This window comes from Anguilla rostrata, chromosome 1 (genome assembly GCF_018555375.3).
Source record: "Anguilla rostrata isolate EN2019 chromosome 1, ASM1855537v3, whole genome shotgun sequence".
Classification (NCBI taxonomy): Eukaryota; Metazoa; Chordata; class Actinopteri; order Anguilliformes; family Anguillidae; genus Anguilla; species Anguilla rostrata.
Window position 1 is genome coordinate 15,739,134 of NC_057933.1, and position 27,962 is coordinate 15,767,095.

The following is a 27,962-nucleotide window of genomic DNA, read 5'->3' on the forward strand; positions in this document are numbered from 1 at the left end:
GCCTCTGGGAGCTCTGGCCCCCTGCTACATCCCAATCTGAGGTAGAAACAAGAGGTTCGTAATCCACAGGGTGACCCCTGACCCCTCGGCATCTCGGCCCATTGATACAGAGGCTTACTGATAACACCTCTTGCTCCCACGGGACTGCGCTGTGATTGTGGCTTTAACTGTGTAACGTGAACACACTTTTATCTGAAGGGGAAGCTCTTCCTTTAGCCTGCCTGGGCGTTCACTCCCCCTCTGTGCTTTCGCAGATTAAGTCATTCCCAAGCCTCCTGTCAGGACATCTGTAACCATGACACCTTGAATTTTCCAGGCAAAAAACTGGGGTTATTTTTAAAGGAGTCACTGTGTATTCTCTCAGTAATATGCCAGTATTACTCTTACCGGAGCTTTTGAAGCCCACTGTCCAGAGAACTTGGTGCCACGCAGTTTTTGTTTCCTGGTGCGAGGCACCACCTGACTCTCACAAGCTGCACTGCCTGCATTCTGCGCGCTTCCGTGCGATTGGTCAGCGCTGAGTGACGGACGCGAGGGCGGCGCATTGCGGGACGTGGCTGCGCTGGGCGGGACTTAGCTCCTCGGGGATAGCTGCGGTGTGGGCGGAGGCCCCCGCGAGGGGGTCGGCGCGGTGTTTGTGTTATTCGTGTGTGGTCCCTGCCTGACGATTCCCTGCTCTTCCTCGCTTTACAGCGCGGCCCCTCACGCCTCACTCCAGCCGGGCCCAGCGCCCGCCCGCCGCCCGCCCCTATGTTCACAGGGAGAACTCAGACAAGCATCTATGGCGAGTCAGAACGGGTGGCTGATGAAGCCTCTTGCTTTATGTGTGGGGCCGGTACAGGCAGTGTTTGCGGTGCACACCCCTGGCTCCTGGCCCAGGCCAGATTAAGCTCAGAGATAGTGCTGCTGAACACGGGGCGTTCAGGCACAGCCCGTTGGAAGAGCCTGAGCCCGTCAGCTGACGCACGGACGTTGCGTGGGGCCCGGGCGAGATGTTTTAGTAGCCAGCACCCGAGACGAGCTGTTTATTCGGAAGCGCCTCTCTTCCGTTTAGTTTTTCTCTTTTCGGCGGGGACGGGGCGGCAGGCGCGCTGTGCCTGCGTGCGAGCGCGGGGCCGGTGTTTAAAGTAAACCTGCCCTGTGATAAACGCCCCGCGTAGCGCAGGGCCCCGCGCAGTCTGCATGCCCTCATATGGTAAAGCACAGGGCTCTGCTCACGCACAGGCTGCCTGCTGAGCGTCTGCCAGCCCCCACCCACCGCGCCCCCCACGGGCCTCTCACCTGAGCCGGGGGGGCCGGGGGCCGGGGGCCGGGGGCCGGGTGGCGGGGTTTACAGGATATGTGGGTCTGGGACACGGGGATGAGGGCACAGTGTTTTTACAGTTCAGCTGAACCAAGCTGAGCGACTCCCTTTTTTTAACCTGTTTTGTCAGAGGGGGAAACTTATCATCTAGATTTTACTGTATAGTGGTGTACAGGTCTAATTTTGGGTCTCATAAAGGGAGCAAAATTATGGGAGTGTGACCTGAACACCTGTATGTAACTCATTTCTTTCTGACACGGCCTTATATAAACTAGTGCGGACCCTCGGTTTGATGAGATGGCAAAAGTTCAAATGTTGCTTGTAAGCGATTTTGTTGTACCATGACGCGTCCTTGATGTGTCGCCTGGCTTTTTCCCTTTCTCTGCACCAATAAGTCATCTGACCCAAAATAGATCTGCGCAGCATATGCGAGGTACTGCAGAGAAACAAGATATTCTGGTTTCATGCTACTGCATCCTGTCTGCGGACAGAGGTTAAGCCATTTCTCTCTCTCTCCCCCCTCACATTCTCTCTCTCTCTCTCTTTCCCCCCTCTCTCTCTCTCTCCTGCATACAGTGAAGCCGTTCACCACCACGGTGAAGGAGATGCGCCTGCACAGAGACGACTTTGAGATGCTCAAGGTGATCGGGCGGGGAGCGTTTGGAGAGGTAAGAGCTCGCTGAGAGGCAGCACTGTGTGGCCCGTGACCAGGTCAGCAGTCCTTCACAGCCTGACCGTTATATACCAAAAGTCAAGTTCAAGCCCCTGTCACCTTACACACAACCACAGGCGGCCCGCTTGAGTGGGGGCATTGCACCAGTCCCTCGGGCCTTATCAGTACTCCTGGGTGCTTCACATGGCAGAAATGAGCACTGGCAGCGCTGTCAGTCCCGGAGCCCCGCCCACTCCTCACATGGCCACGCCCAGTCAGCCTCCACAGTGTACCAGTCTCTCCTGGAATGCACACCTGACAGCCTTAGTGTGCGTGTTGGGTTTAATGCCGCCTTGTGCACATTCACCTCTGCGTTAATGAACAGTGTGTTGCCTCCCCCTGCAGAACGTCTATCGAAGTGTAAGGAATGCAGCTCGCAAGCCCGGCTTTCTAGAGTGGGATGAAAAGATATCCCTTCATCCATCTCTTCCTCAATCCCTCGTTTCTTTGCTTTCTCGTCATCCCACATTGTCAGTTCTCATTATAGTGCCCCATTCCTCAGCCACAACTCTCCTTTTCTTCTTCCGAGTGCCAACACTCTCCCTCTTTCTCTCTCTCTCTCTGTCACTCTCCCTCCCTCTCTCGGCCTGGTTTCAGTCCTGTTGCACTTCCTGTGATTTGTATGCAAGTGACAGGTCTCCCAGTTGGTAGGGTGTTGTTATATTTTTCTACATAACGGATTGCAAAAGTCCTCTCATGGCACATCTGAAGTGTCCACAGCAAAGGTTAAGCAATTGAATCTTTCAGAGTTGGCCCAGAAAGTGTTTGTACAAGCCTCTGCCTCGTAGCCTCTCTGGAAAAAGACACATTGTGCTTGGCAGTACTTTTCTTGAGCCGCGTTTCGTGTTTCATCTTGTTTTTAAAGTGGTGCTCTCGATGAGTGGCCCTGTCTATAAAAGTCTCCCACCTTGAGCAAAGACCAGGTCCTTCAGATTAGACCTTGCGGGCTTGAGTCCAGTCTATGCCTATAGCCGACTGTCTTGCAGTCCACAGCAGCAGGACAGAATTGACTTGGTCTCACCAGTGCTAGAGTGGGTTCTTCAGGGTTTCCACTACATTATCTCCTCTCAGCGACCGGCCCGGTGCCTGGGGTCTGTAGTAAGGTGCCTTTCATTCTTCCGGCGACAGCTCTGTTGTAGCATCATCTGCCTTCTTGAGAGGGCGCACCAGATCATTGTTGGAGCTGTGTGGCTGACAGCTGATTGGCTAAGAGAGGGCACAGGTTGGCTGGCTGTTGACTGGGGCTTACAGAATCAGAGGGGAGCAGGGTGCAGGCCTGAGGGATTACCATGGTAATACCACAGAGCTGTCTGTGGCCCCACTGCATGGGTATGCCAGATAAGCGCTAGGTGTTGATTTCAGTCTTCAAGTTTGTGGGTGCACAAGCACACCTGTGTAAATGACACTGACACTCTTAGGACTGGATGTGCTCTTTCCAGGTTCTTCTCGAAGCATTGAAGCTTCTCTGTTGATTTTGGTAGCTCCAGTTTTCTGGGTTTTGTTGTGCTTTCTGGTAGCTGATCTGTTGGGGGAACTCGAGGGGTGTATGTCGTCCTCATCACTGAGAGCCCTGTAGTGCTGCCCCTTGTGGGCACTACGGCAAAGCACTATAGTTATGGATTTGGGTGAGGGTGGCAGAGGGGAGACATACAGCACTTCTTCCAGGTGCAGGAAAGGGATATTGTACTTGAGAGGGAAATGACAGAATTGTATTTCCCTTCACAGATGATGTGGGTTCTCATACGCAAGGGAGAACCTTGCCCTGTCATATGTTTCTTTTAGACGGGTGAAAAAAACACCACTCTGTGACAACAGTGGGGAAAGTTATTTTTAAGTTCCACTCATTGTGTGGTTTGGCTGAGACTTTGCTGTGAAAAACAGAGCTGTGCAGTTTGTGCCCTTGACAGTGGAAGCTACTGTACACATCATTCAATCAGTTTGTTTATAATTCACTCTGCTTTATTTTCATATTTTATTCCAATTATGTGCATAAATAGATTTTTAGATAGAAATTCCTAACTTAAATGCCACTGGAGTATTTGAGCATGTGTGAAAAACACAATAAAAAATATAATATTTGATTTAGAAACATCTTAATCAGGCCTGTTCGCTCACTAAATGGAAGAAACCATTTTGTAGGTGAAAGGGGCCTGCACATTTTTATTTTTTATAGCCTTTTTATTTTTTATTCTTGGGGTTGGGTTTCCTCCTGGTCCCGCCCATCTGATTCGGGAGTAGGCTGTGTGCGCTGAGCCCGTCGGCTCCACCCCCTCTGAGTTCCTGTGGCTTTGGGTTACAGGATAAATATCCCAGATAAGCGCTCAGTCCAAATATCCTGTTTGTGACTGATGTTGTCTTCCTGCTGAAAGCATGCGGAGCAGGAAGGCGGGAGAGGAAGGGGGACAGAGGAGCGTTGTGTCTTATTGTTGCGTGGAGTCGGAAATGCCGCCAACCCTCGTGGACGAGGCGTGGCGCGTTTGGACCCCCTCCCGCTACACCGAGCACAGCAAAGCTGGACGCCGGTGTTGGTGTGTGCCACTTCAGAACACAGCAGAGCTGAACTCCGGTGTTGATTTGTGGCACTTCTGTACACAGCAGAGATGACCAGCTGTTGTGGCACTCTGAACAGCGGATAGAGCTGTATACTTGCACAGCGAGCTGAAGCCTTTGGTGTTGGCACTTCTGAACACAGCAGAGCTGAACACCAGTGTTGGTGTGTGGCACTTCTGTACACAGCAGAGCTGAACGCCAGCGTTAGTGTGTGGCACTTCTGAACACAGCAGAGCTGAACGCCAGTGTTGGTGTATGGCACTTCTGAACACAGCAGAGCTGAACGCCAGTGTTGGTGTGTGGCACTTTTGAACACAGCGAAGCTGAACGCCGGGTGTACTGAGCCAGTGCGATGCCCAGGCTCTCCTCACACAGCCCGGGTTAGGGGGTGCACGGGGGTCCTCTCTGAGCGGGGGAGGGGGCTGACTGATTTAGGGGTTCGGTTGGGGTCTCAGTTCCTTCCCCCCTCCCCCCCTCAGGCCCTGAGAGGCGGGCTTCCTTACGGCCCTCCTGTGGGCCGCGCCGGCTCTGCGGAGGGCCCGGTCCCAGGCCCAGGCCGCCGCTCCGCCGCTCCAGATCCACATCCTGACATTGTGCAGAGTCCAGCATGCCGCACTGCTTCCTCCTGCCCTTGCCCTTCCACACAGAAAAACACCCCGTGTAATTTATTACGCCCTTTCTTACCTACGCTGGCCGGTATCCGTTCCAGCGCGCCGTGAATCCGCTCTCCCAGCGCTCCGGCCGAACCGAGCGGGGGCTGCGGGTTCGAGTTTAACACAACGCCGCTCACTTCCCCCCCGGCGGTGTTTGTACGGAGTGGCCGATAGTGGCTTTCCTGACCCGGCTCGTTTTGTTGGCGGATGGGGAACTGCATTGTCCCGCGTGCTTTATTGCGCATGAAGCGCTGAGCCAGATTCTGCGCTGCGCCCTGTCATGCAGAGTTTACCAGCGCTCGTATTGGCCTCTGAATTTAAGCACTTTTCATGGATGTTCAACTGCTGTGTTGTTTTCGACTCAACCGTGCAAGAGATAAAAGCCTGTCATGTTTCGGTTGAAATTCCCCAGTTGCTCAATGCTTGTTTTTTATTATGCGTATTTGATGTCTGTTTTCTTGTCCTCTTCGTGCGCCGTTTTCAGATTTTATGAATTCGACAGTGTGCCTTTCTGACTGTTTACTCCAGATGTAACCCTGCCGCTTTACGTGCCCAGGCACTTCACTGCTAACGCTGCTCTCTCGCTTGCTGAACGCTAGCCTTCCTCTGAATGTTAAACAGCCCCATTTGAACACAGCGCACGGATGGCATTGGCTTGTATGGCTCTGGTGGATGTGCCCTTTGACCCCGTGTGCGCTGCTGGAACACGTGAGCGGTGTCTCCTGGCGCTTCGGGCCTCTGACGGACCCCTCTGACTGGCTCTGGGCTGAGAACCAGGACGGGCTGACCCCGTCTTGGTCTGTGTCTAAAAAAGGAAAGGAGGAAAAAGAGAGGGGGAAAAAAAAGTGATTCACAGCAGAAGCAGCGTTCAGCTTGTTTTTGTAATGAGGTCAGTTATCTGGTGTGGGGAGGTACTGCACTGATAGTTGATTTTACGCATGCTTGTGAGCGTGTTTCTTCATGCACGGATGAAGAGCCTGATTGCGTAACATCTTCAAGTCTGAAGCCTGATGCTGTGTTGCTGCTGACTCTGGCCCGTTTTTTCAGGTGAACTGACCCTAAACCCTAGTAGCAGTCCTTAACTAATAGGTGATATCACTCAACAAGTGTGCTGTGCTTCAGTGGTGTATGTTGTGGGCTGAAACCCTAATGCTAGTACTTTCATTGTTTTAACCTTCATAAAATAATGTTAAAGATTGAGTGTACATGAAGAAATGTTTAACTTTCTTGTGTCAACTATCATTTTAATATGCACATGACTGTTCTGCTTGGCTAGGAGTCAGAATGAGTATTATTAGACTTTTTATAGCTGTGTTATTGTGCTAAGGGCAAACAGGCCTACTTTGGCTGGCTTTGCCAGCACTCATGGCACGCCTGGTATGTTAATAGTTGACTAACAGACTGGTGACCGGTTTTCTGTAGAATCTCCTGCTGATTGAAACTGAACCTTAATGAGTAGGAATGCCACAAAGTAGAGTGTTAATGCAGTCTCCTGTTGAGCAGTAAGTCAGGCAATGGGGGGGTGCCTTAATGTCCAGTGACAGTAGAGACACTCTGGCCCTCCACAAACCCCAGCTAGACTCAAACAGATTAAGGAAAGTGCACTCAGAATCATTATTCAGCGGTGACATGAGCTGATAGCTGCTACCACTTAAAAGAAGAGGTGCCTGCTGGTGATGAGAGTCGGATGACATCACCTAAATGGACGTTGTTCTCAGAGCATTACAGCCAGCTGCTGGGATGCAGGTAACACGGGCATTTGGGAGAGCAGAGCCGGGGGAACTGGCCAATGGGGATAGGTGGCTGAGGACTGATCCTCTCACAGTACCAGGCCTCTGTCTGTCCTATCGAACCCGTGCTGTGTGGGATGGTTGTGTCCCTGGCTGGATGGACCCGGTGAGGAGTGGGCAGTTTGTGCGAGGCTGTGCTCTTCTGCTGAGGATTCCTCCCTGCACAGCTGGGCCCCTCAGCACTGCGTTTGAATGGGGTCCTTAACCCCGCACCGGCCGCCTCCAGCAATTTCAGAGTCGTAAAGATGACAAAAGCCACTTGGTCTCCAAGCCTCACGCAAAAGCAGTCTCGCGTGAGTTAGTGGAAACACCGCAGAGTCCCGGAGAACTCCTCCCTGTGCCTAATCGGTCTGCCTTGGTGGTGGCTGGTCAAGTCCCTGGCCTTTTGTGGTCATAAGGATTCTTTTCACATTTTTGGGTTCTGGGTTCACTGGCTTTCACTGTTGGTGATAACGTGGTAGCCATGTGTCCATTCTTTTGCTGTGAGTGCCGGGCAGTAAGGTTGTCTGTCATGTATTCTGTTTGTAGTGGAAGGGTTTGCCCATTTTCACGGTAATGGAAGCTGTGTGCAGTGATTGTGGATATGACGATGGAGAAATGGGACTGTAGTTCTGTGAGCTTGAGAGGCTAAGAGACCCCTGCCCTCGGTCCTTATGACGAGCTCAGAACAGGCAGAACTCAGACGGCCTCGTCTCTCTCTAGGTGTGTCAGTCTGAGCAAACTGAAATCAACCCTTCACGGGTGTGGGCCCTGTGCACGGGACGGGGGGGGGGGGGGCGGAGCTGTTGACTGTTGTGGGAGCTTTAGCCCCTCCTCCTCTGGCTCTGTCCTTAGACTGTGATCCCCCTCCTGTATTTCCATGAGTCACAGTGCAGTTTCTGTCATAATACTACTTCTCTTACACAATGAAGAGAGCTATTGCTCTGTCACTGAAAAGTTGTTTGTAAAAGTTATTGCTGTGGGCAATTTAGCAGTAAAAGTGTAATTTGCATGACATTGACCCTGGTGCTTTTAGTTCAGCAGAGATTTATTAGCTGTGTTAGCACATGATGAATACTACATCTCTCTGGATCCTCTTATTGGCCAGCCATTGTCAGTGGTCTTTAGAGAACCATTGAGAAAAAAAAACACACACGAACCAGAGGAAACGAGGCTGAAATAAGCTGGGATAAAAATAAAATGAAGCTCAAATCCTTTGCATCTTAATCTAAAGCCCTGAAATGGCAGGCCACTGATCATTTATGCATCATGTGACCTGAGCCTTTCGCTTCTTCCTCCCCTCCCCCTCCTCCCTTTCTTTCCTTTTTAGGTTGCCGTGGTGAAAATGAAAAACACAGAACGAGTGTATGCTATGAAGATCCTGAACAAATGGGAGATGCTGAAGAGAGCTGAAGTAAGGGAGTGAGATTACCCCCGTCCTGTAGCTGATAAGCAGAATAGGAACCCAACCAGGCAGAGGGAGAAATAATATTATAATATTTTCTTTCTCCCTCTGCCTGCCTGGGTTCCTAGGCCCACATTCGGCTGCTTGTAGAATGTTTTTTTTTACGCTGGTCATTATCGCGGTCATGTGGTTTAGCCCCAGGGTTTCAGAAAACATTATATTATATGGTTATGCTATGAATGTCTATTTAAATTTAACTAAGTACATGATTGATGCAGTTAAACACATTGTGAATATGAATCATATTTTCTGTTTTAGTATATGCTTATTTTCCATTCAGCCGAAGTGGTACATTTGCACATAAGTGCTTTATGGGGGTAATAAACAGCAAATATAAATCTCGGAATGGTACTTGCATTAAAGCAAAAACAGTCATATGAATGAAAGTCTTAAGATCAAATTTCAAATGTTTCTGAATATTTACCTTTATATTTTATATTGAACCTTTGTTTTAAGGTAAGATGTGATGTTCGTACATGAGTCTATGACTCTGTAGCTGTGCTGCTGTGCACTGGTAAAACCCCTTGCCAGAGACGGAAGTTCTTATTTTATTTTCCTCGACTCGACCTAGTTTCCCCGCAGTCAGGGCTGTCGGTGTGACAGGCGCTCGCAGGCATCCAGTGCTGCGCCACCGCAATGTCAGGAGACCTTTTGTCAACAGCGAGTTGATCATTAATCCCTCAATCCTCCAGCGTTGCCGTTGCACAACTCAGAGCCGCTCCAGCGTTAGTCATCCCGTCACTGTTTTTGATCTGCTCGCCTCTGTATATTGCAGCTGAATAATGCGATCCAGCTTTTCGTGTTATCAGTTAAGGGATGACGGTGATCGAGTGGTGGGCTATACTTCTATGTGTGTGTTGGTGGGTGCTCTAACACAGCTAATGCAGTGGTGGATTAAGCGTATAGGGGGTCTGGATGGAGAGTTAACTAAAGCCAGTTTTCGGGATGAGGCGAGGGCGGACGCGCAGAGCAGTGGATGTGGAACTGAGCTTATAAACAGAAGGGTGCAGATTAACTTTGAGCAAGGGTCTCCACGTATGAATTTACTGCTGAAAAATACACACTGCAGTATGTATGAATAAATACCACTCCATGTGAGCTGTTCTCAGGCATGGTATCTGGCAAGTGTACCGAAAGTGTCACAGTACTCTCAAAGAGGTTAACACTGGACCTTTTCTATGTGTGCGACTGGTTTGCATGATGTGGGGGTGGGAGTCACCCTCCCTGCCACCAGGGTTTGCGTCTTCGCTTGATCTGATCGGCGATAATGGGCTCCTCGGGCCTGCGGTGGCGGGTGACGTGGGTGACGGGTCAGGAAAGCGAGAGGCGGTGGAAACGCGGTTGAGGAGACCCGGCGGACGCGTAGCGACGGCGCTGTTCGAGAGCGCGCGCACACCCGTGTGTGCATGTGACGTGACCCGCTGCTGTTCCCCTCCAGACGGCCTGCTTTCGGGAGGAGAGGAACGTTCTGGTGAACGGGGACTGCCAGTGGATCACCACGCTGCACTACGCCTTCCAGGACGACAACTTCCTGGTAAGGGCCGGGGCGCAGTGACCGCTGCCCTTCCGTAATGTTCAGCTCTCATCCTTATTTTACAGTGCCCAGGTTGGACATCCCTCTGCTTAGTCATGTGACATCATTTGTCTTACTTAAGAAGAAAATCTGATACTGCATAACAATAAAAGTGTTTGGTCTGCTCAGTCCTATGAATTTATCATTTTAATTTCTGCAACCACGCATTGACTTGACCACAAAGCCAGAAAGACTATCCCTTGGCTTTTTTTTCCTCAGTCTTTATTGAGACTGATTATTGTACAGTTCTGAAAACTGGTCTTGCTGTTCACTGTCATGGCGGGCAGTCCCAGCTTGTTGTGACAGGGAGCCCTTCCTGATAAATGGCGAGGCTACGCTAATGCCTTTTCAGCTTCGTGTCTTCAGATTGAAGTTTTTGTTTCTAGCTTTCCCTCACACTAAAACACAGTCCAGCAATGTTTACTGTGTGCTGGCTCCACAGTAAATTACAATACTGTATCTGAGAGTTCAGCAGAATTAGACTATCCTACCCCCCCGCTTCCCCCCCTATTCTGTGGCGGGGGGATGGTGTGTGGAGATGACCTTGTGCCCTGTGTTTCTGGTCCACAAGGTGCCTGTGATGGGGGCTTATGTTCCTGGGTGGCGTTATTATTGGGGGTGTGTCCAGTTCCTATAGGGGAACACCGGCTAATAATAGAGCTTCCTCTGTTCTGTCACTGCGCTCCAGGGCAGCTCGGACCCATGACTGCTGTGTCCTGTCCAGCAATTAAGTATTAACACCACTGCCACAGTGACTGCAGCCTTCTCTCTGTCATGCTCAGATGCTTATGTGATGGATGGCTTTGGTCATGTCATTTGTGTCCCAAAAATCTCCCAAGTTGTCCTCCGCCAGGGCTGTCAGACTGTCCAGCTGAAACGCTTTTTGTCTACATTCGGTATCCAATTATAACCATGCTAGAAACCGCTAACTAGAAAAATAATTTAGGCACACCTCTAATTGGGGTGCATTAGTGTGCTCCTAAGTTTTTCAGCTTCTGAGCACATTTTCTCTTTGGAAAAAAATGTTCACTGGTGCTCCACTTTTGTTTGCCTTTAAGGGTATTGCCTCAACCAGCTGTAGTGTAAAAATATGATTACACTTTGATAATGAAGTCTTAATATCGTCACAGATGCAAATCATTTGAAAATGAATAGGTGCTTTGTTTAAATGTTTTTTAGACTGGAAATGTATTATTCTCTGTTTTCTTTTGCAGTACCTAGTTATGGACTACTATGTTGGAGGGGACCTGCTGACGTTGCTCAGCAAGTTTGAAGACAGGCTTCCGGAAGACATGGCAAAGTTCTATGTGGCAGAGATGGTTCTGGCCATCCATTCCATCCATCAACAACACTATGTGCACAGGTGAGGCGCTCTACAGAGGAGTCTGAGTTGTGGTTTGGGGGGGTGGGGTGTGTAGGCTAAATTAGGGTCTGGTGACGGATGTTGTCATGATAGCAGAGGGGTTGACGAGGTCACAGAGGCCTCTTCCTTGAAGCACTTACAGTGGAAGAGTTGTCCTTGGCATCTGTGTAAACCAGATGATCCTCACTTCCTCCTACCTGCGGAGAGCGGAAGGAAGCACATCCTGAAGCCGCAGGAAGAGCAGCCAGCTTACTGCCCCCCCCGCCATATTGTCGCACGCCGGCTCAGGGGCAGACTGAGCATGCTCAAAGACAACATGCAGTCACCCCCGAGGATAATGACACCCCTCCTCTCTAGCTGTTAGAGCTGGTTTGTGTGTAATGGCTGAATGTGGTGCAGCAGGTCCCTCTGCCTGGGTCCGGCTCCAGCTCCTGTAGCGTGGCGTGTTTGTTTCCGCCCTGTCGCTGTGCACTGTGCCAGCGGTACTGTACTGAAGGGAATGTGTGTGGCCTCCAGCCAGGACACCCTCCCCTACTGACCCCCCCCCTAACCGGGGTGTGTGAGGACGGGAGAGCACAACAATGGCGGGCTGTCCGAGCGCGGGCCCGGCCGGTGTGGAATCTGTCCCTCCCGGCGCGGGTCGTGGGCAGGGGGAGAGATGGCGGGGCCTGCTTTTTCTCCAACAAAAAATAAAAGGAGCGGCAGGCTAGCGATCGTGCAGCTAGTTAGTTCTGCGCGGTTCAGAGATGTTTTTTGAAAAGTAGGTCAGAGTTCCTCTTCATGATAACTGATAGGTGCTGCGGCATGCGTACAGTGATGGTATAACGCTGCTCAGTGACAACTCCCGAGGTTCACATTCCTGTGAAAATAACCAACCCTGGAACTGCGAGTTAAGGTTTATTTGTAATTTTGGTTTCTCTTAAAGAGTGTGTTCATTTGCTGATGGGCTGGTGTCTGTCTGCTTTCAGAGACATCAAGCCAGACAACGTTTTGCTGGACATGAACGGCCACATCCGCCTGGCTGACTTTGGGTCCTGTCTGAAGATGATGGACGATGGAACAGTAAGTATCTCCGGGGTTCCACTGTGAGAGGGCGGGAAGAGTTCACCTTTGACGACTGGCAAACTGGAGCCTTTAGCTCTGTTTACAAAAACCCAAGTAGACAAGAGTTTCAGATATGACACTATTCCATCGTGTATAAACCCCATACAAGTAAAAGCAGTTATTTCTTTCATTTCTGTGACAGTGAGAAAGTCCAGGCTCAGTTTGAGTCCGCTCCATTAGACCTGCACATCATTAATGTATAAGGCAGTTGTTGTTGTAAGCAGCTGTGAGTCAGCAGGGAGGACTGATAGTGTGGAATGGAGTGGGTGAAAGTCGCCTCCCTCTTTAGAATGTGTAGCTGGTCAGTTAGAGATACGGGCCGAGCCAGCAGGGCATTTACACTGAGCCCAGTACAGAGAGCTGATTTTCATGCTGAGGAGTTCATGATGGTCCACGTTCACATTTGGACCACAGATGGGCTCCAAATGCTAAAATAATTAAGTGTTACAACCAAACTATGTAGTAATGTCCAGCTGTGACACGTTAGAGGTCTGTGCTGTTCACAGCACCTGTACCGTGTCAGTTACAGTTGTACTCGTATTTGCTTTGAACCTTGAGAACATGACAACACAAAGCGGAGACTGGAGACTTCCTCCTGATGTGAAAGGGCAGGAGAGGCACAAGAGAGTCATGTGACCACGGCACATTGCAGGTCTTGACCCTTCGGGCCGATGCAGGGCTTTAAAGGGGGTATTGTTATGGGGTTTATGACTGTGTTACACCACGGCAGGAAGTAAAGATTATAACAAGGGCTGATGGGAAAAGCTGTGGTTTAGAGCTCTATTTCATGAGAGTTTCCCCACTCCGTGCCGGAGCTGCCTGAGTTTATTTGACATATGGGAGGGTGTGCTGTTCTTGATCTTTCTCTGCGAACTTTGGAAGGATTTTCTGGTGGCGAACGTCACCACAAACCCTGCAGCAGTCTTTATTTTTGTTCATCCAGTGGCTTGAATTTTAAAAGGATGTCTTGCCAAGGCAAAAAAAAAAAAAATTTAAACCGGTTAGCTAGAGAGGAGGATAAAGCTGTCCCCTTGATGAAGTGCGTGAATTTGTATTCAGGCCCTGATTTCGGGGCCGTTTTTACGAGGGCGAGAGGGGAGCGTGTCGGAGCTCGGGCATTGTCTCCTGGCTGACCCGGGCCTCGGCCGCCCACACTTGAGCGGTACTAGCTGTCAACCCCGACCTTTCCCTGATTTAGCACCCCGACCACACAAACAGCCCGTTCCTACCTGCTGGGACTTCCCAGGAGAGTGACGGAGCGGCCGTCTCCCAGGAGCTACACCCCGGACCTTGCAATGGGAGGAACTGCTGGAGTAAAATGCTCTGGGCGTGGATATAGTCATCCTACTGCGCTGCTCTATTTCCAAGGCTGCGTGTCAACATCGGTTGCGCTTTTTGGCGAAGGATTCGTAATTGAATTTGAGCATCGCAGTTTAAGAAGCACTGACCTCGTCATAGTCGGCGCCTGGAAATTGTCAGCGTAATGCTTTTAATTGAATTAAATTGACCGTATCATTTTCTTACTCATCGCAATAACAGTGTAGGATTCTGTGATCACGTCCTTTCTCAGCTTGTCCTGGCTGATGAACAGCACTCGAAGGCACATTTTTTATAGCATATGTTTGGAATCCCATTCATAATTTAATGACTGTAATCTGCATGGAAGGGAACAGCATTCTCTGTTGTACTAATATAATGTGGACATCAAAGGCTCTGCAGAACTGTCGGGGGGGGGGGGGGGTGGTTTAATGTTGTATGGTGCCCTACATTCAATAGAGCTGAGCTGCGCAGTCATTGTGTAGAAGGACTGCATTGCCTGCGCAGCTGGTGACAGAACCCTTCCCTGTCTGTGTCACGCTTGTTGTGCCTGTTGTGCACTCAGTAGCTTAGGGGGTTTTGTCAGTGTGGTCAGGGTATTGTTGAGGAAAAGTGCTGCGCTTGTAGCCAAAAGACAAGCCATTTTAGTGCTGTAATTATATTTGAATCAGGGCTCCTCAACCATGGTCAGTGTCAGCCATGGGACATGCAGATTTTCATTGTTACTGGGTCCTTCATTTATCAGTTAAAGGAGACCACAGTCAGCTTCACTTGGTTTCATGAGACTATTGTTTGTTGATTTTAAGGTGAAAACAAAAACCATCTGACCCTGTTGTTCTCCAGGACTAGGATTACGAACCTCCGCTTTAAAATATTACATCTACCGCATCTGGCCACATTTATGTCCTCTAAAAATACCCTGTTTATACTGAAACATTGTTTTTAAGCCAGATGACATCATTGCGAGTGACATATTTAAAGACCAGCCCGCAGGCTCTCAAATTAGCTGCCGCTGGTGTTCTGTAGTGGTCACAGTGGCGGACAGACCCACCGGCATCCTCGGCATCTGAGCCGCAGAAAAGGAATTTGTCACCGCTGGTCCAAAGTAATAAAAGACAATTAGACAGAGCACGCGCAAAGACTGCATCAACACCTGTGTGCCTTTCCCAAGATGGTGCGAACTGAGGGAGATAACTAAAGGGAATGAATGGCCGTGCGTCTTCATGAGGGATGAATGACTGCTCATTCTGTTTGCCTCAGTTTTATGGTTGGATGGGTAGAGACTTTTTTGAGCCTGTTTTTTTAATGGAGCAACTGTCCTATTCACTTAATGATGATTATGATGATGATGAAATTTGATATTTGTTGCTGGCTGGCTAGGCAGCTAGCTTGCTAGTTAGGTATCAGTTCACACGTGAATGGATATATGCATATTCCACCTATCCATATATCCCCTTCCATGCTAATTTTCTCAAGTAGCAGTAGAAATCATAAGATGTCCAGCTTTTTAATAATGTGCATAATATTGACCTTGGAGACAAATTGGCAACGCCAGCAGTTTCCATCTCGTGTAACATTGTGCAAAATGTCAAAACATAACATTGTCAGATAAAAAGTAGATTCAGTCTAACATGTTACCTGGATGGCAAGCAATTATTTTCTGTATTGCAAAACAAAAGATTTGGTACCAGTTAAATCCATGGACTGCTATCCATCATTTCAGACTTAAGGAAAATACAAGCTGTCAGGTGTCTGAGCTTGTGTAACAATCACTCTCTCCCCAAAGTGGGACCTTCTATCTCTGCATTTTCCCAAGATGTCAGTCACATCAAATTTAGATTTTCATTTGCTGCTGGGATGGAATCTTGATAAGGAAATCCTAGAGGATTTGTGTTTAATATTTCACCTGTTCTTAGACTCCTTGTCTAGACTGAATTGAAGTTGCCTGAGAGGTGTGTGTGTGTGTGGAAGAGCGGCTTTGCAGTTTCGTTCCTCCTCTCGCCGCGCGCAGGTGCAGTCTTCGGTCGCCGTGGGCACGCCGGACTACATCTCCCCGGAGATCCTGCAGGCCATGGAGGACGGCATGGGGAAGTACGGGCCCGAGTGCGACTGGTGGTCCCTGGGGGTGTGCATGTACGAGATGCTGTACGGGGAGACGCCCTTCTACGCCGAGTCGCTGGTGGAGACCTACGGCAAGATCATGAACCACGAAGTACGTCTTGTGGCGGCTGCCTTCCTCAGCCCGCTCGTGACGCAGGCCGCGCCGCTGGCCTGTTGTGTTTACTCTTCTTTCTGTAGTCTTTCTGATAAACTATACTCTCAGTAACCATACCAACCAGGACTGGTTTATTTTGTGGTTTAGCCTCTGTGCTTTTGGGATACCGTCCATATTTGCGTCCACTCTAAGCCTCTCGAGGATAGTTTGATGGAAACATAAATATTATTTTTGTTTGATTGTGCCAGCAAACCTTGTAGAAAGAACTGCCTCACCACCACTGAACTATAGCAGTGCGAGCTGGTTCTCGTAGAAGTTATTGGCCGATAACGGAGAATTTATCTAGCCTTTTTATTTGCGAAAATGGAATGTACTAAAGCGGAGAAACGCATCAAAGTGCTTTCACTGTTGTACCATACTTGTGCAGAATGGGCCCCGGAAGGTTCTCTTCTTTTTTACAGCCGGAGGGTTCGTTTGGAGCATGAGTAAAATCCGCTGGCAGCAGCAGTATTTTAGCGCAGGCTGGTTCTTAAAAAACGCAGAATAAAATGCGCTCCCCAGGTAGATTCCTCGGTCTCCTCGGAGACCCACAACCGTTTTAACTAGAGCCGGAGCAGAGGGAACACCTTTGAACATAGTTTGAAATGCGTGAGAAGGTAGTCAGGAAGACTGGGGCGGTTTCACACATCCCCCCCCCCCGCCTCTTCCAGGAGCGCTTCCAGTTCCCCTCGCACATCGCGGACGTCTCGGAGGACGCCAAGGACCTGATCCAGCGGCTGATCTGCGGCCGGGAGCGGCGGCTGGGCCAGAACGGCATCGAGGACTTCAGGAAGCACCCCTTCTTCAGCGGCATCGACTGGGACAACATCCGCAACACCGGCGCGCCCTACATCCCCGACGTCAGCTCCCCCTCCGACACCTCCAACTTCGACGTGGATGACGATGTCCTCAAAAACCCGGTGTGTGTCTCCATCCCGTCTTTCTGTTTTTACGTAACTATATGAATTCAGCGCTTTTTGGTATGGGAGCAAAAAGCCCTTCATATGTTTTAAAAAGGGACAAAACAAAAACAAAAAAATTATAAAAGCGTATATGCAGGGCACGAAACATGACAGAGACAGGCAAAGATAAAGCGGCCCTCTGTATGTGTGGGACTTGACAGCCAGCACCCAGTTAAAGTTGTTTTTCTTTTTCTTTTTCTGCCAGTCAAACGTACACTAAGCAAATTTAGCTCTTGTCAAATAGCTTAACTACAGGCACTTTGATTTCTGAAAGCCCAGCATTGCTACCCCAGGAGACTGACATTTGTTTAACAAATGATGCCCTCACCAGCCTAGCGCTGCTGACTCATTGAAGTGATTTCTGCATTCACTTATTCTGCTTTCAGTGTTCGATATAGATTGTCACCAGTTATATGGATATAAACAGGAGTGTTATGTCCCTGTGACGTGGGGCCTGTACAGTTCGCATGACTGACTCCAGCTGTGCTGTGCTCCAGGACATCGTGCCTCCAGTGTCCCACACCGGCTTCTCCGGGCAGCACCTGCCCTTCGTGGGCTTCACGTACACCACGGACAGCTGCTTCTCGGACCGCGGCAGCCTGCAGCAGGGGGCCGACGGCTCGGGGCCCGAGGGGGACGTGCCCCGGGACGCGGAGAACAGCCTGCAGGTGGAGGCCTTCGAGAGGAGGATCAAGAGGCTGGAGCAGGAGAAGCTGGAGCTCAGCCGCAAGCTGCAAGGTACCCCACCCCCTGGACCGCTTCCCACACCCCAATCGCGTGACTCACACCTCGGCCCCCTCGTCCCAACCACTAAACAGGGTCCACCACTGAAATATGCGCCCTAACCAAATGTGTCCCCAGGCTCCCTCCACACACGTACCCCTGTGGCCTCCAGCTCTGTGTAACATTCTGACTTCCCCCCCTTCCCAGAATCCACCCAGGCAGTGCAGTCTCTCCACGGGTCAGGCCGCGGGGTGGGCACAGCCAGCAGGGACAAGGAGATGAAGAAGCTCAACGAGGAGATCGAGCGGCTGAAGAAGAAGCTGGCAGGTGAGCCGTCGGGCCGCCGTCAGGAGACCCCCGCCGACCGTACAGCACACACAAGCCGATCTGGCCCGAGGGCTGACTCCGGCAGTCATGAGGGAGACGCACAGGCTCATTAAACCAGCTTCAGCGGCCTTAACGAGGCTCTGATTAACCTGCGCGTAGCTCATGGCCGCTCTTCGTCCTGCAGACTCCGACCGGCTGGAGCACCAGCTGGAGGAGGCGGTCACTCTTCGGCAGGACTTCGAAAGCTCCTCCTCGAAACTGAAGGCTCTCGACAAGCAGGTCAAAGCACTTAGGCAGGAGAAGGAAGACATCCACAAGGTATAACCTCTCCGCATCGTGCCCACACTGAAACTGTTTTTTTAAGGTAGTCTTTTCAGGTCAGAGTGTATTGGGAATCACTAGAAAGTATTGAAAATGATGAGTGCATGTTTGAAATATGGAATATGTGCATTGCGCCAAATACTTAACAGTCCTTCCAACTGACTTGGTTTGTGAGGACTACTGTTATAAGGCCAAATTCTCCCTGTGACTAGCTATAAAAATCCCAAACTCTCCCTGATGATGACTTGTTTACTCACTGTGGTATGCAATCGTGTTCACTCATTATAGTATGAATGCCTTATTGACAGCTGACCAAGTATCGAAATGCAGCCAGTCCTGGTTTGGCTTGTTTGCCCTCTTTTCTTATCAACTTATTTGGTCTCATTCTGTCTGGAGAAAAAAGAGCCCTTTATGAGAACTATGCGTCACCATTTCATTAGCTCTAAATGCAGAACGATTCACGACGTTGCATGGTAATAAGATTACTATAGCTGTTTGTCCTAAATGTCCACTTTAAGCCTTGGTTTACCTAAATGTGGATGCAGGGTTTTTGTGTTGTTATGGGTATGGTTCATTTGTGTGCATCCTCTGTGACTATTCGGTGATGTAGTGTTTATTGTGCCCATATGCAATTCCACATTCCTGCCTTAATATGCTAATATGCCTTCTTGTTTCTGAATGTCTCCAGCCGTACGTGCCTGAGTCAGTGTGTATGTGAGTCTGCTGACCTCTTAGTAAGACATTGTTTCCTCATTTGTCTGTATGGCCTCTGGGTCCTGCTCTATGTGCATATCTTTATGCCTCCCTGTTTGTGCCATTATGAAATGAGGCAGTACCACTGTAGTTTTGGTTGCTCTGCTCAAGGCAGTTTGGTTTTTTGAAACCCCACATGCCATAGCAGGAGGCTCACATTTGTGTAACAGATGGTGGCACTCGACAGGGAAGGCCTGGTGTTCTGCTTCCATGCGATCCCTCCATTCGCTTTTATCCGCGTTTCAAAGCCTGTGCGCTTCTGGGTCGGTGCCTGTGGGTTGTCAGACGCACTGGGAAGCGGGGAGCGGAGTCACTGTAACCCCAAGGCCTCTGCGGCCGGCCCGAGCGTGCTGGTGCCCTCCCCGCCCTCCTCGCCCCCCACCCCCATCCCCCTGTCCCATCCCCCTGTCCTGACGCTGGCTCTTCCCCCGCTTCAGCAACTGGTGGAGTCCCTGGAGAGGCTCAAGTCCCAGACCAAGGAGCTGAAGGACGCGCACCAGCAGCGCAAGCTGGCCATGCAGGAGTTCTCGGAGCTGAACGAGCGCATGGCCGAGCTGCGCTCCCACAAGCAGCGGCTCTCCCGCCAGCTCCGCGACAAGGAGGAGGAGATGGAGGTGGTCATGCAGAAAATCGACGCCATGCGTCAGGAAATCCGCAAGACTGAGAAGGCCCGCAAGGAGGTAGAGCTCCCGGGGAGGGGGGGAAGGATGGGGGGTGGGTGGGGGGTAAGGATGGGGTGGGGTGGGGTAGGAGGGGAGGGTGGGGGTAAGGATGGGGGAGGGGTGGGGTAAGGATGGGGGCTCCTGGCGTCGGGCCGGATTACGGCCTCAGAAATCCTGTTAGCTCCTGAAAGGGCCCGTCGCCCTGGTCCAGGAATCCTAAACATCCCCCGTTCGCACAGTCCGGGGGGTTTTTGTGCGGCGTTCCCCCCGAGGCGCATATCTCCCGCTCCCAGTGACACGGCGGAGACAAAAGCCAGGCGCGTGCTCCCTCTGCGGAATGCGCTGCCTTCGCTTGCTCTCACGCCGCTGAGGGAGGGGGAGCCCTGCCGGGAGACGGGGGCATCGGCGCTGAATGGGGTCTCCACGGGCAACGGGAGGAATGTGGCAGCACCTCCCCTCCCCTCCCCTCCTCGTCCCCTCCCGTCCCCTCCTCTTGAGCTGGGCCAAAGACCCCGACCTCCCCCCGGACCTCCACACCTAACCACGTCCAGATGGGCGACACTGACCTTCGCCGTCATACGCCAGACAGGAATGTGTTGCCTCTTAGTGCGAGTGCAAGAGGGTTAACCCCTGCTCTCCTTCTGCTAGTGACAGGAGACAACGTGCACTCATGCTCAGCCACATCACTTATACTCACTCACAACACATGCTCACACTCACACTCAACACACACTGACAACACGCTCTCAAGTGCTCACACACACTCACAACACACTCTCAAGTGCTCACACGCTCACACTCACAACACACTGACAACACGCTCTCAAGTGCTCACACTCACACTCACAACACATGCTCACACTCACCACACACTGACAACCGCTCTCAAGTGCTCACACACTCACACTCACAACACGCTCTCAAGTGCTCACACACTCACACTCACAACACGCGCTCAAGTGCTCACACGCACACACTCACAACACACTCTCAAGTGCTCACACGCACACACACACACTCACAACACGCGCTCAAGTGCTCACACGCTCACACACACTCACAACACGCTCTCAAGTGCTCACACGCTCACACTCACTCACAACACACTCTCAAGTGCTCACACGCTCACACACACTCACAACACACTCTCAAGTGCTCACACACTCACACTCACAACACATGCTCACACTCACCACACACTGACAACCCGCACTCAAGTGCTCACACACTCACACTCACAACACGCTCTCAAGTGCTCGCACGCTCACACTCACTCACAACATGCGCTCACTCTCCTAACACGCACAACATACACTCACAACACACATTCACACTATCCCGAAACACGCCGTCACACTCACTCACAACACACACGCACAGGCAGTCATGCACACGCCCACGCACACATACATGTACACACACATACACAACAAACACAGACAGACGCACTTACGCAGGGACACAAAGCAGAGGAAAATGATGCCTTTGTGTGGCTCTGTACACAGGGTTGCATAGTTAAGGGGCAGTTGTGTGGGAGCCGTCTTCATGAGAATGAGAAGAGATGTCCTCTAGCAGCCTCTCAGTAACATGCCTGACTTTGACTTCACTTGTACAGTCCAGCTTTTCTGACATAACCTCATGTTCAAATGGTCATAAAAGTTTCAGAAGAAGCCTGTCCTTGTGTTTGGGGGCATGTGGTGTAACAGGTGTGTTTACCCTCTGCAGTAGGTGGACAGAGACCCCTCTGTCCCGCATGCAGATGGAGGCATTGTTGCGCAGCGTAAGGGGTGTGTGCGGGTCGGAAGTGCTAACGCGCGACTGCTCTCTTGTCCATTGTAGCTGGAGGCTCAGCTGGAAGACGCCAAGGCAGAAGCGTCCAAGGAGCGCAAGCTGCGGGAGCACAGCGAGAGCTACTCCAAGCAGCTGGAGAGCGAGCTGGAGACCCTGAAGGTTAGAGACCCCTGCCCCTCCCAGCCAAAAAGGCCCTCATATTGCAGAAGGGGAGGGGGGCGGGGCGGGGGGGGTACACAAAGCCACAGCATTCCTGGCTCTTTCGTTCCTCTCTCTAGTCTTCTCCTCATATGCTCTCTGGAACGGTTTTCCAACTGGCAGCCAAAGCTAGTTTCTCCTGAAGCGGTCCGATTCGCGGGCCTGAGCCTCACTCACGCGGGGTCCCTGCAGGAAAGCGATCTGGTTGGAGAATATGGCATTTCCCTGGAGAACCGGCGCTGTGGTGAATCACCTACCCACAAGCACCGGCTTCCGTCTTACTACTTGTGGCGGTGAATGAAAGAAGCCAGTTCTGTGTGAGCTCAGCTTGGATGGTAGAATTAGCGAAGGGAGAGGATCTGCATTGAAATCCAGTGTAACTGAGCCTTGGATTTATGAAATATGTACTGATGGGGTCCCTAGGTGGGTTTTGTCTGTACTTTGCAATTATTCTGCTTGTTGTGTGGAGTAATTAAATCGAGCGATGTTCCATTAAAAACAAACCATAAAATATCTCTGTGTTCCATTATCGCTCCAGTAACTCCCCATGCGAAGAGTACGATCAATAAGGCAGCTATGGGAATGCAGCTATTTGGCTACGGTAGCACTGGATATGCACATTCCAGACGTTATAGCTGACACCACTTCATCAGGACAAGATGGTTAAACAAGGCCATGTGTCCTTGTTAACTGACCTAGTATCTGGTGTGCTTCTGTGTGTGTGTGTGTGTGTGCGCGTGTGCCCTGTGTGTGTGTGTGTGTGTGTGTGTGTTTCATCAGCAATATTTTGCGCCCTGCTGTGCAAATTCAGCGTGAAAACCGGGAATTGGATGAAAGCAGTCAGGTCACAGACTGGGTTCGTTTGCGAAAGGGATTCTCGGTTGTGATTTGACTGTGATGGAGCCCTGGCCTGCGGGTGGCTCCTGCTGCTCTTTGTTTCTGGCCTTGTTGCTGCGGCTGTTGCTCCTGGTGCAGGGCTACCTGAGCGAGAGGCGCAGTCAGGTGCACAGCAGCACATCGTTATTTATTAATGAGATATTTTCAGACTTGGCGCCTACTTGCAGTGGGATGAGTGGTGCATTTTGTGTGTGGAAAAGCCTGTGTGTAGGGTCAGTGCTGCGCTCTCCCAGGCGATGTGGGGCTGGCTGTTTGGAGTGAGGGGCCATGCTCCGTGCTGCCCTAGAGGGTTTGCTACGGCGCAGAGGGGCTCAGTCGCCTGCAGGGGGCAGTAGTGCGAGCGCGTGCAGCTCCTGCTGCGTGCGATAGCCCGGGAGCCCGCTGTGCGTGATAGCTGAGCGACCTGCTCTCTGGCTCAGAGCGCAGGGGGGGAGGGAGCAGGGCGCTGCAGGGGGGCAGGCTCCGGCACGCTCTGCAATGCAAACACGCCCAGCTCTCTGCACACCATCAGAGCCCACCAGCAGCAACATAAAACCAGGGCCCACCAGCAGCAACATAAAACCAGGGCATTCCAGCAGCTCAGCCTGCTCAGAGCACGAACAGGACACACCCATTTTCAAGGGCAACTGTCCTTTGCTTTTTCTGCCCTTTAAGTTCTATAAGGGCTCGCTGATATTCTTCACTATATTCACCAGGCACATCACAACTAATGTGCCAAATTTGGCTCTATAGCTAATATCACACTAAAGTACAAATCGCAACACTAATGCAGAATTCTTGACAATAAAACAAGGAATAAATTCATTTACGCTCCCCGCTGGCTAGTAGTGAGGCAGTGTTTCCGTGGTAATGTGAAATACTGACTCTGTCTCCCCCCGGTGCCCGCAGGTGAAGCAGGGCAGCGGGCGGGCGGCAGGTCTGAGCCCGGAGACCCAGCAGGAGCTCTCCAAGGTGAAGTCGGAGCTGGATAAGAAGGTGCTGTTCTACGAGGAGGAGCTGGTGCGCGTGGAGGCCTCCCACTCCACGGAGCTGAAGAACCTGCGCAAGGAGCTGCACGACTCGGAGGGCCAGCAGCTCTCCCTCCACAAGGAGCTGCTCATGCTCAAGGACAAGCTGGAGAAGTCCAAGAGAGAGCGGTGAGCGGCCCCGCCTCCCGACCAATCAGCAGCCCCTCCCGCCTTACGGCTCGCTACCTCACCGCGAGAAAGCAGGGCTAGCGCCCAGCGGTTCACGGCTTAGCGTCCGTAGATGAGACACTGAGAGAGGGGCACAAAGGGGGCATTGTGTCCCGGTGAGGTTATCGTCCTGTGACTCCGCGCGCGTCGTGTTTGTGCGCTGCGGTCCGCCGTGTGGTGAGGTCTCCCGATGCTGTGTCCCGCAGGCAAAGCGAGATGGACGAGGCGCTGGGCACCCTGAAGGACAAGTACGAGCGCGAGCGCGCCATGCTGACCGAGGAGAACCGCAAGCTGACCGGCGAGTCGGACAAGGTGAGCCCGCCAGTTTGAGTGGGCGGGAGGGGAGCCAGTGCGAGAGTGGGGAGGGGGGGGGGTGCGTAGGCAGTGCGTGAGCACGGAGGAGGCTCCGTACGCGAGGGGGGGGCGGTCGCTGGTCCTCACGCTCACCCGCGTCTCTCGTGCCGTCCAGCTCTGCACCTTCGTGGACAAGCTGACCGCACAGAACCGGCAGCTGGAGGACGAGCTGCAGGACCTGGCCGCCAAGAAGGAGAGCGTGGCGCACTGGGAGGCGCAGATCGCCGAGATCATCCAGTGGTGAGTGCGTGGGGGCGACGCCCCTGGGCGTGTCCCGCCGCTGAAGCCCCGCCTCCAAACCTCCTCTCCAAACAAATACAGCGGCAGGAAGCGGAAAGGCTGCGTTATCTCCCAGCTCTCTCTCTCTTTCTCTCTCTCTCCCTCTCAGATGTATATCTGCTGAAAAGGAAATATAATTTAATTAAACTACGTGCGTGTTCCGCTGGATTTGCGCTGTTAAACCGTTTTTAATTATGAGGACGCTTTGCATGCTAGCCATAGCGCACGCCACTCTGCTGTGCCCAGATTAACCTGCAGCTCCTGTTCTCACACAGCTTGGCCTGTGCTGGGCATGAGCCTGATGCTAAAAACAGATTGGACGGCGAATCGGCGGGGGGTCTCGCGTGATGACATCATGGGGGTGTTTGCGTGAAATTGACCTGCGGGTGGAACATAAATCTCATTTCCAACAGAATGTGGTCTGTGCTGCCCATCAAGTGTTGCTCGCCCATGTGGGTTTCTCTCTCTCTCTCCACAGCTTCTTAGTAGCACAAGTAACGGTATAGCTATGTTCGGCTACTTAAAATATGCCTGTCAATCAGTACCCTGGGGAGTAACCATTAATCTGACTGTTTATCAGGGATGTAAGACATGGAACTATAAAATGTTTTGTAAAAGGCCTGATAATGTTTCACCATGTCGGATTTATGCTTAGCCACTTGCGGGGGTTTTCTGCGGTTTGCTGACGTGCGTGGGGGAGATTCCACTCACTCTGCTTTCAGTCTTCCTGCATTAAAAAAAATATTGACTTAGTGTGGAGCTGACAGTTTAAATATTGCTTTCTGAAAGATTACATTACTGTTTGGACACTGTGATAGTAATCTATGATTATATATGCTGGTATAATAATTATATGTGCTAGGATGAAATGGTCAATGCAAAAATAGAATAACGGTATGTAATAATGTCTTACGTTTGGATTTTATAATGTTTTATGCATAGACGGCACTTAATGTTTCTACAGGATATTAGCACCTGAGAAAAATAGTCTTGGATCCTGTGCTAAACCGGTGATGCACATAGCACAAAGCTGGGTACTCTTGGTATAAGATCCATGTTAATGTAGTCCCCCCACAAATGGTGTGTCATGTACTAATAATAATAATAATAATAATAATTCCTTACAATTGTATATTGCTTTTATGAAAACTGAAAGTGCTTTTTTTCTGTGCTACCAATGTGTAGCTCCCACCTGGGTGATGCATGGAATGATTTTTCGCCAGAACAGTGACCGCACATCAGCTGAGAAAGAGAGAGAGAGAGCTTTCTTTTTTTTTTTACCTGCTACACTGGGGGATGAGTAGGTGGCAGGTTTTGAAGGACAGGGTGGGAATTTGGCCAGGACACTGGGGAATCCCCTCTTTGCTATAAGTGTCATGGGATCTTTAATGACCACCGTGAGTCCTGACCACAGTTTCAGATAGCGTCTCCTACAGCACAGTGCCCCTATCACTGCACTGGGGCATTGGGGAGTATTTGACCAGGGGAAAGATCGCCCCCTACTGGCCCACCAACACCTCTTCCAGCAGCAACTTTGTGTGTGATGTTTTTGATGTGTGTGATGCGTGATGTGTGTATAGTGTGTGATGTGTATGATGTGTGTAATGTGCTGGGTGTATAGTGTGTCGTGTGTAATGTGTGTGATGTGTATGATGTTTGTGATGTGTGTGTAATGTGTGTGATGTGTATGATGTTTGTGATGTGTGTGTAATGTGTGTGATGTGTATGATGTTTGTGATGTGTGTGTAATGTGTGCGTTGTGTGGCCCTGCAGGGTGAGCGATGAGAAGGACGCTCGCGGCTACCTGCAGGCCCTGGCCTCTAAGATGACCGAAGAGCTGGACTCCCTCCGCAGCTCCAGCCTGGGCTCCAGACCCATGGTGAGATAACCCCTCCCCCCTTTCTCCCCTCTTTCCATTAATCTGTCACTCCAGCAGGACGCCCAGCCGTGCGCAGTGCCCTCAGGACAGCTGCAGTCGTCATGGTGACTGAGAGGGACTGGAGGAGAGGCGGGAGCAGAGGGGAATAGATAAGGGGAGGCACAGACCTCATGACAGACGGTTTTGAAGTAGCTTTCTTTCTAACACTTCTGGGTCCCCATTGTAGTGACGTGGCAGTAATGGTGATTTATGTACAGTTAGAGGTGAAGCACAGTTTCTTTAAATTCAATTTTAATGTGTATCCATTGTCTGCAACAAAACGGAACTTTCGAATGTCAGGTAAAACAATAATGGTCAGATCAGAAAGGAGATAACAGACCTCCCACATTTTCCAGTCAGAGTAAAACAACTTATAGCAGCCCTAACTTATAGCTTGGTTGCACTGAATGTTTAACCTAAGGCCACTTCTAGTGTAGCTAATACTTGAGGTAGTTTTTATTTAAATGCCTTCCCCTGGTGAGGTCCACAATGGACTTGTACTGACATCTGCCCGATATCCTGCTCGGTTCCTTTTGTTTCACCCAGACTTGTGTGTGCGTTGCTTGTAAACATTTGTTAATCTCAATTGCCACCCCAGCAAGGCTCAGGACTAAGCATCCCCTTTCAGAGGTCCATGGTCCCCCATGGCGGGGACAGGCTGGTGAGTGCGCCCCAAACCTGCCTCCTCAAATCAGCACGGGAGGAAACCGCTGTTTCTCCATGGGCCGGGCGGTGTCTCATCGCGAGACACAAGCGTGCGCTGCTTGGCATTTCTCTGAATCCCTGTCCCAATCACTGGTGCTCAACTGATTACCTTTGCCAAGAAATTCCCATTTTTGTTGAAACTAAGGAAGCTGTTATCTCAAGGAATTATGACATTGTATTAAGGGGGTGGTGCTGCTTTTTAAGATTTTTTACCTTTTTAGTGAGTCATATCTCAACAGGATTTCCACGTGTAGTTCCTAATGTTTAATTGTGATATCGATCTTCTGATCATACATTGCCTAACTGTAAACTGGCCTTAATACTGGCAGGGTATCAAATTATAACTATGAAAATGGCAAAGATAACAGGGTATTATTTGAATGATTTTTTTCTGTTGGAGTCCTGATCACAGAAATGTATGTATGTATGTATGTGAAATAAGCAGGCTTGAATGCGCTTTCGATTGCAGCCTGCAGTGGTAGGTGGGGATCTGCTGTCTGCATGGCTACCGCAACATTGCTTAGTTTTCATTGGCAGCTCTGCATGTGAGATGAAGGTTCTGGCTGCCAGTTCAGTCTGAGGGGCGAATTGGTTTGTCTGTCATTGGACACTCCTGAGGCCTGCCATTCCCATTGGCCAGCAGCAGAATCGCATGTAGTGGTACCTGAAGTCCATGACGTCTGCTGCTCCCATGAAGAGAAGCTTCTGTGGGCTGTATGAATGCCCCAGAGTTGCAATCTCTGCTCCCTGATTTGCTCTACGAGGATGCCTGTTTATTTGTACATTCAATTGGCCAGTTCAGTGATTCTGACTTGCTGAAAAATCACTTCTGGG

General features: G+C 50.8%; 1 protein-coding gene across 5 annotated transcripts in view; it reads left to right on the forward strand.

The window, feature by feature from the left end:
• The window catches only part of cdc42bpb (CDC42 binding protein kinase beta (DMPK-like)), a 66,550-nt gene that overhangs the window by 21,256 nt on the left and 17,332 nt on the right, over positions 1-27,962 (forward strand). For 3 of the 5 annotated variants that reach the window (XM_064325034.1, XM_064325008.1, XM_064325025.1), the window contains exons 2-17: positions 1,880-1,971; positions 8,318-8,401; positions 9,891-9,986; positions 11,240-11,388; positions 12,357-12,450; positions 15,821-16,021; positions 16,735-16,983; positions 17,523-17,763; positions 17,956-18,075; positions 18,260-18,393; positions 19,587-19,829; positions 21,651-21,761; positions 23,586-23,833; positions 24,079-24,184; positions 24,342-24,466; positions 26,279-26,384. In XM_064325034.1, the coding sequence (XP_064181104.1) occupies positions 1,880-1,971; positions 8,318-8,401; positions 9,891-9,986; positions 11,240-11,388; positions 12,357-12,450; positions 15,821-16,021; positions 16,735-16,983; positions 17,523-17,763; positions 17,956-18,075; positions 18,260-18,393; positions 19,587-19,829; positions 21,651-21,761; positions 23,586-23,833; positions 24,079-24,184; positions 24,342-24,466; positions 26,279-26,384 (2,399 nt within the window). Of the gene's footprint in view, positions 1-1,879; positions 1,972-8,317; positions 8,402-9,890; positions 9,987-11,239; positions 11,389-12,356; positions 12,451-15,820; positions 16,022-16,734; positions 16,984-17,522; positions 17,764-17,955; positions 18,076-18,259; positions 18,394-19,586; positions 19,830-21,650; positions 21,762-23,585; positions 23,834-24,078; positions 24,185-24,341; positions 24,467-26,278; positions 26,385-27,021; positions 27,085-27,962 lie in introns of all 5 variants that reach the window. The other 2 variants (XM_064324999.1, XM_064325017.1) reach the window with 1 other exon arrangement.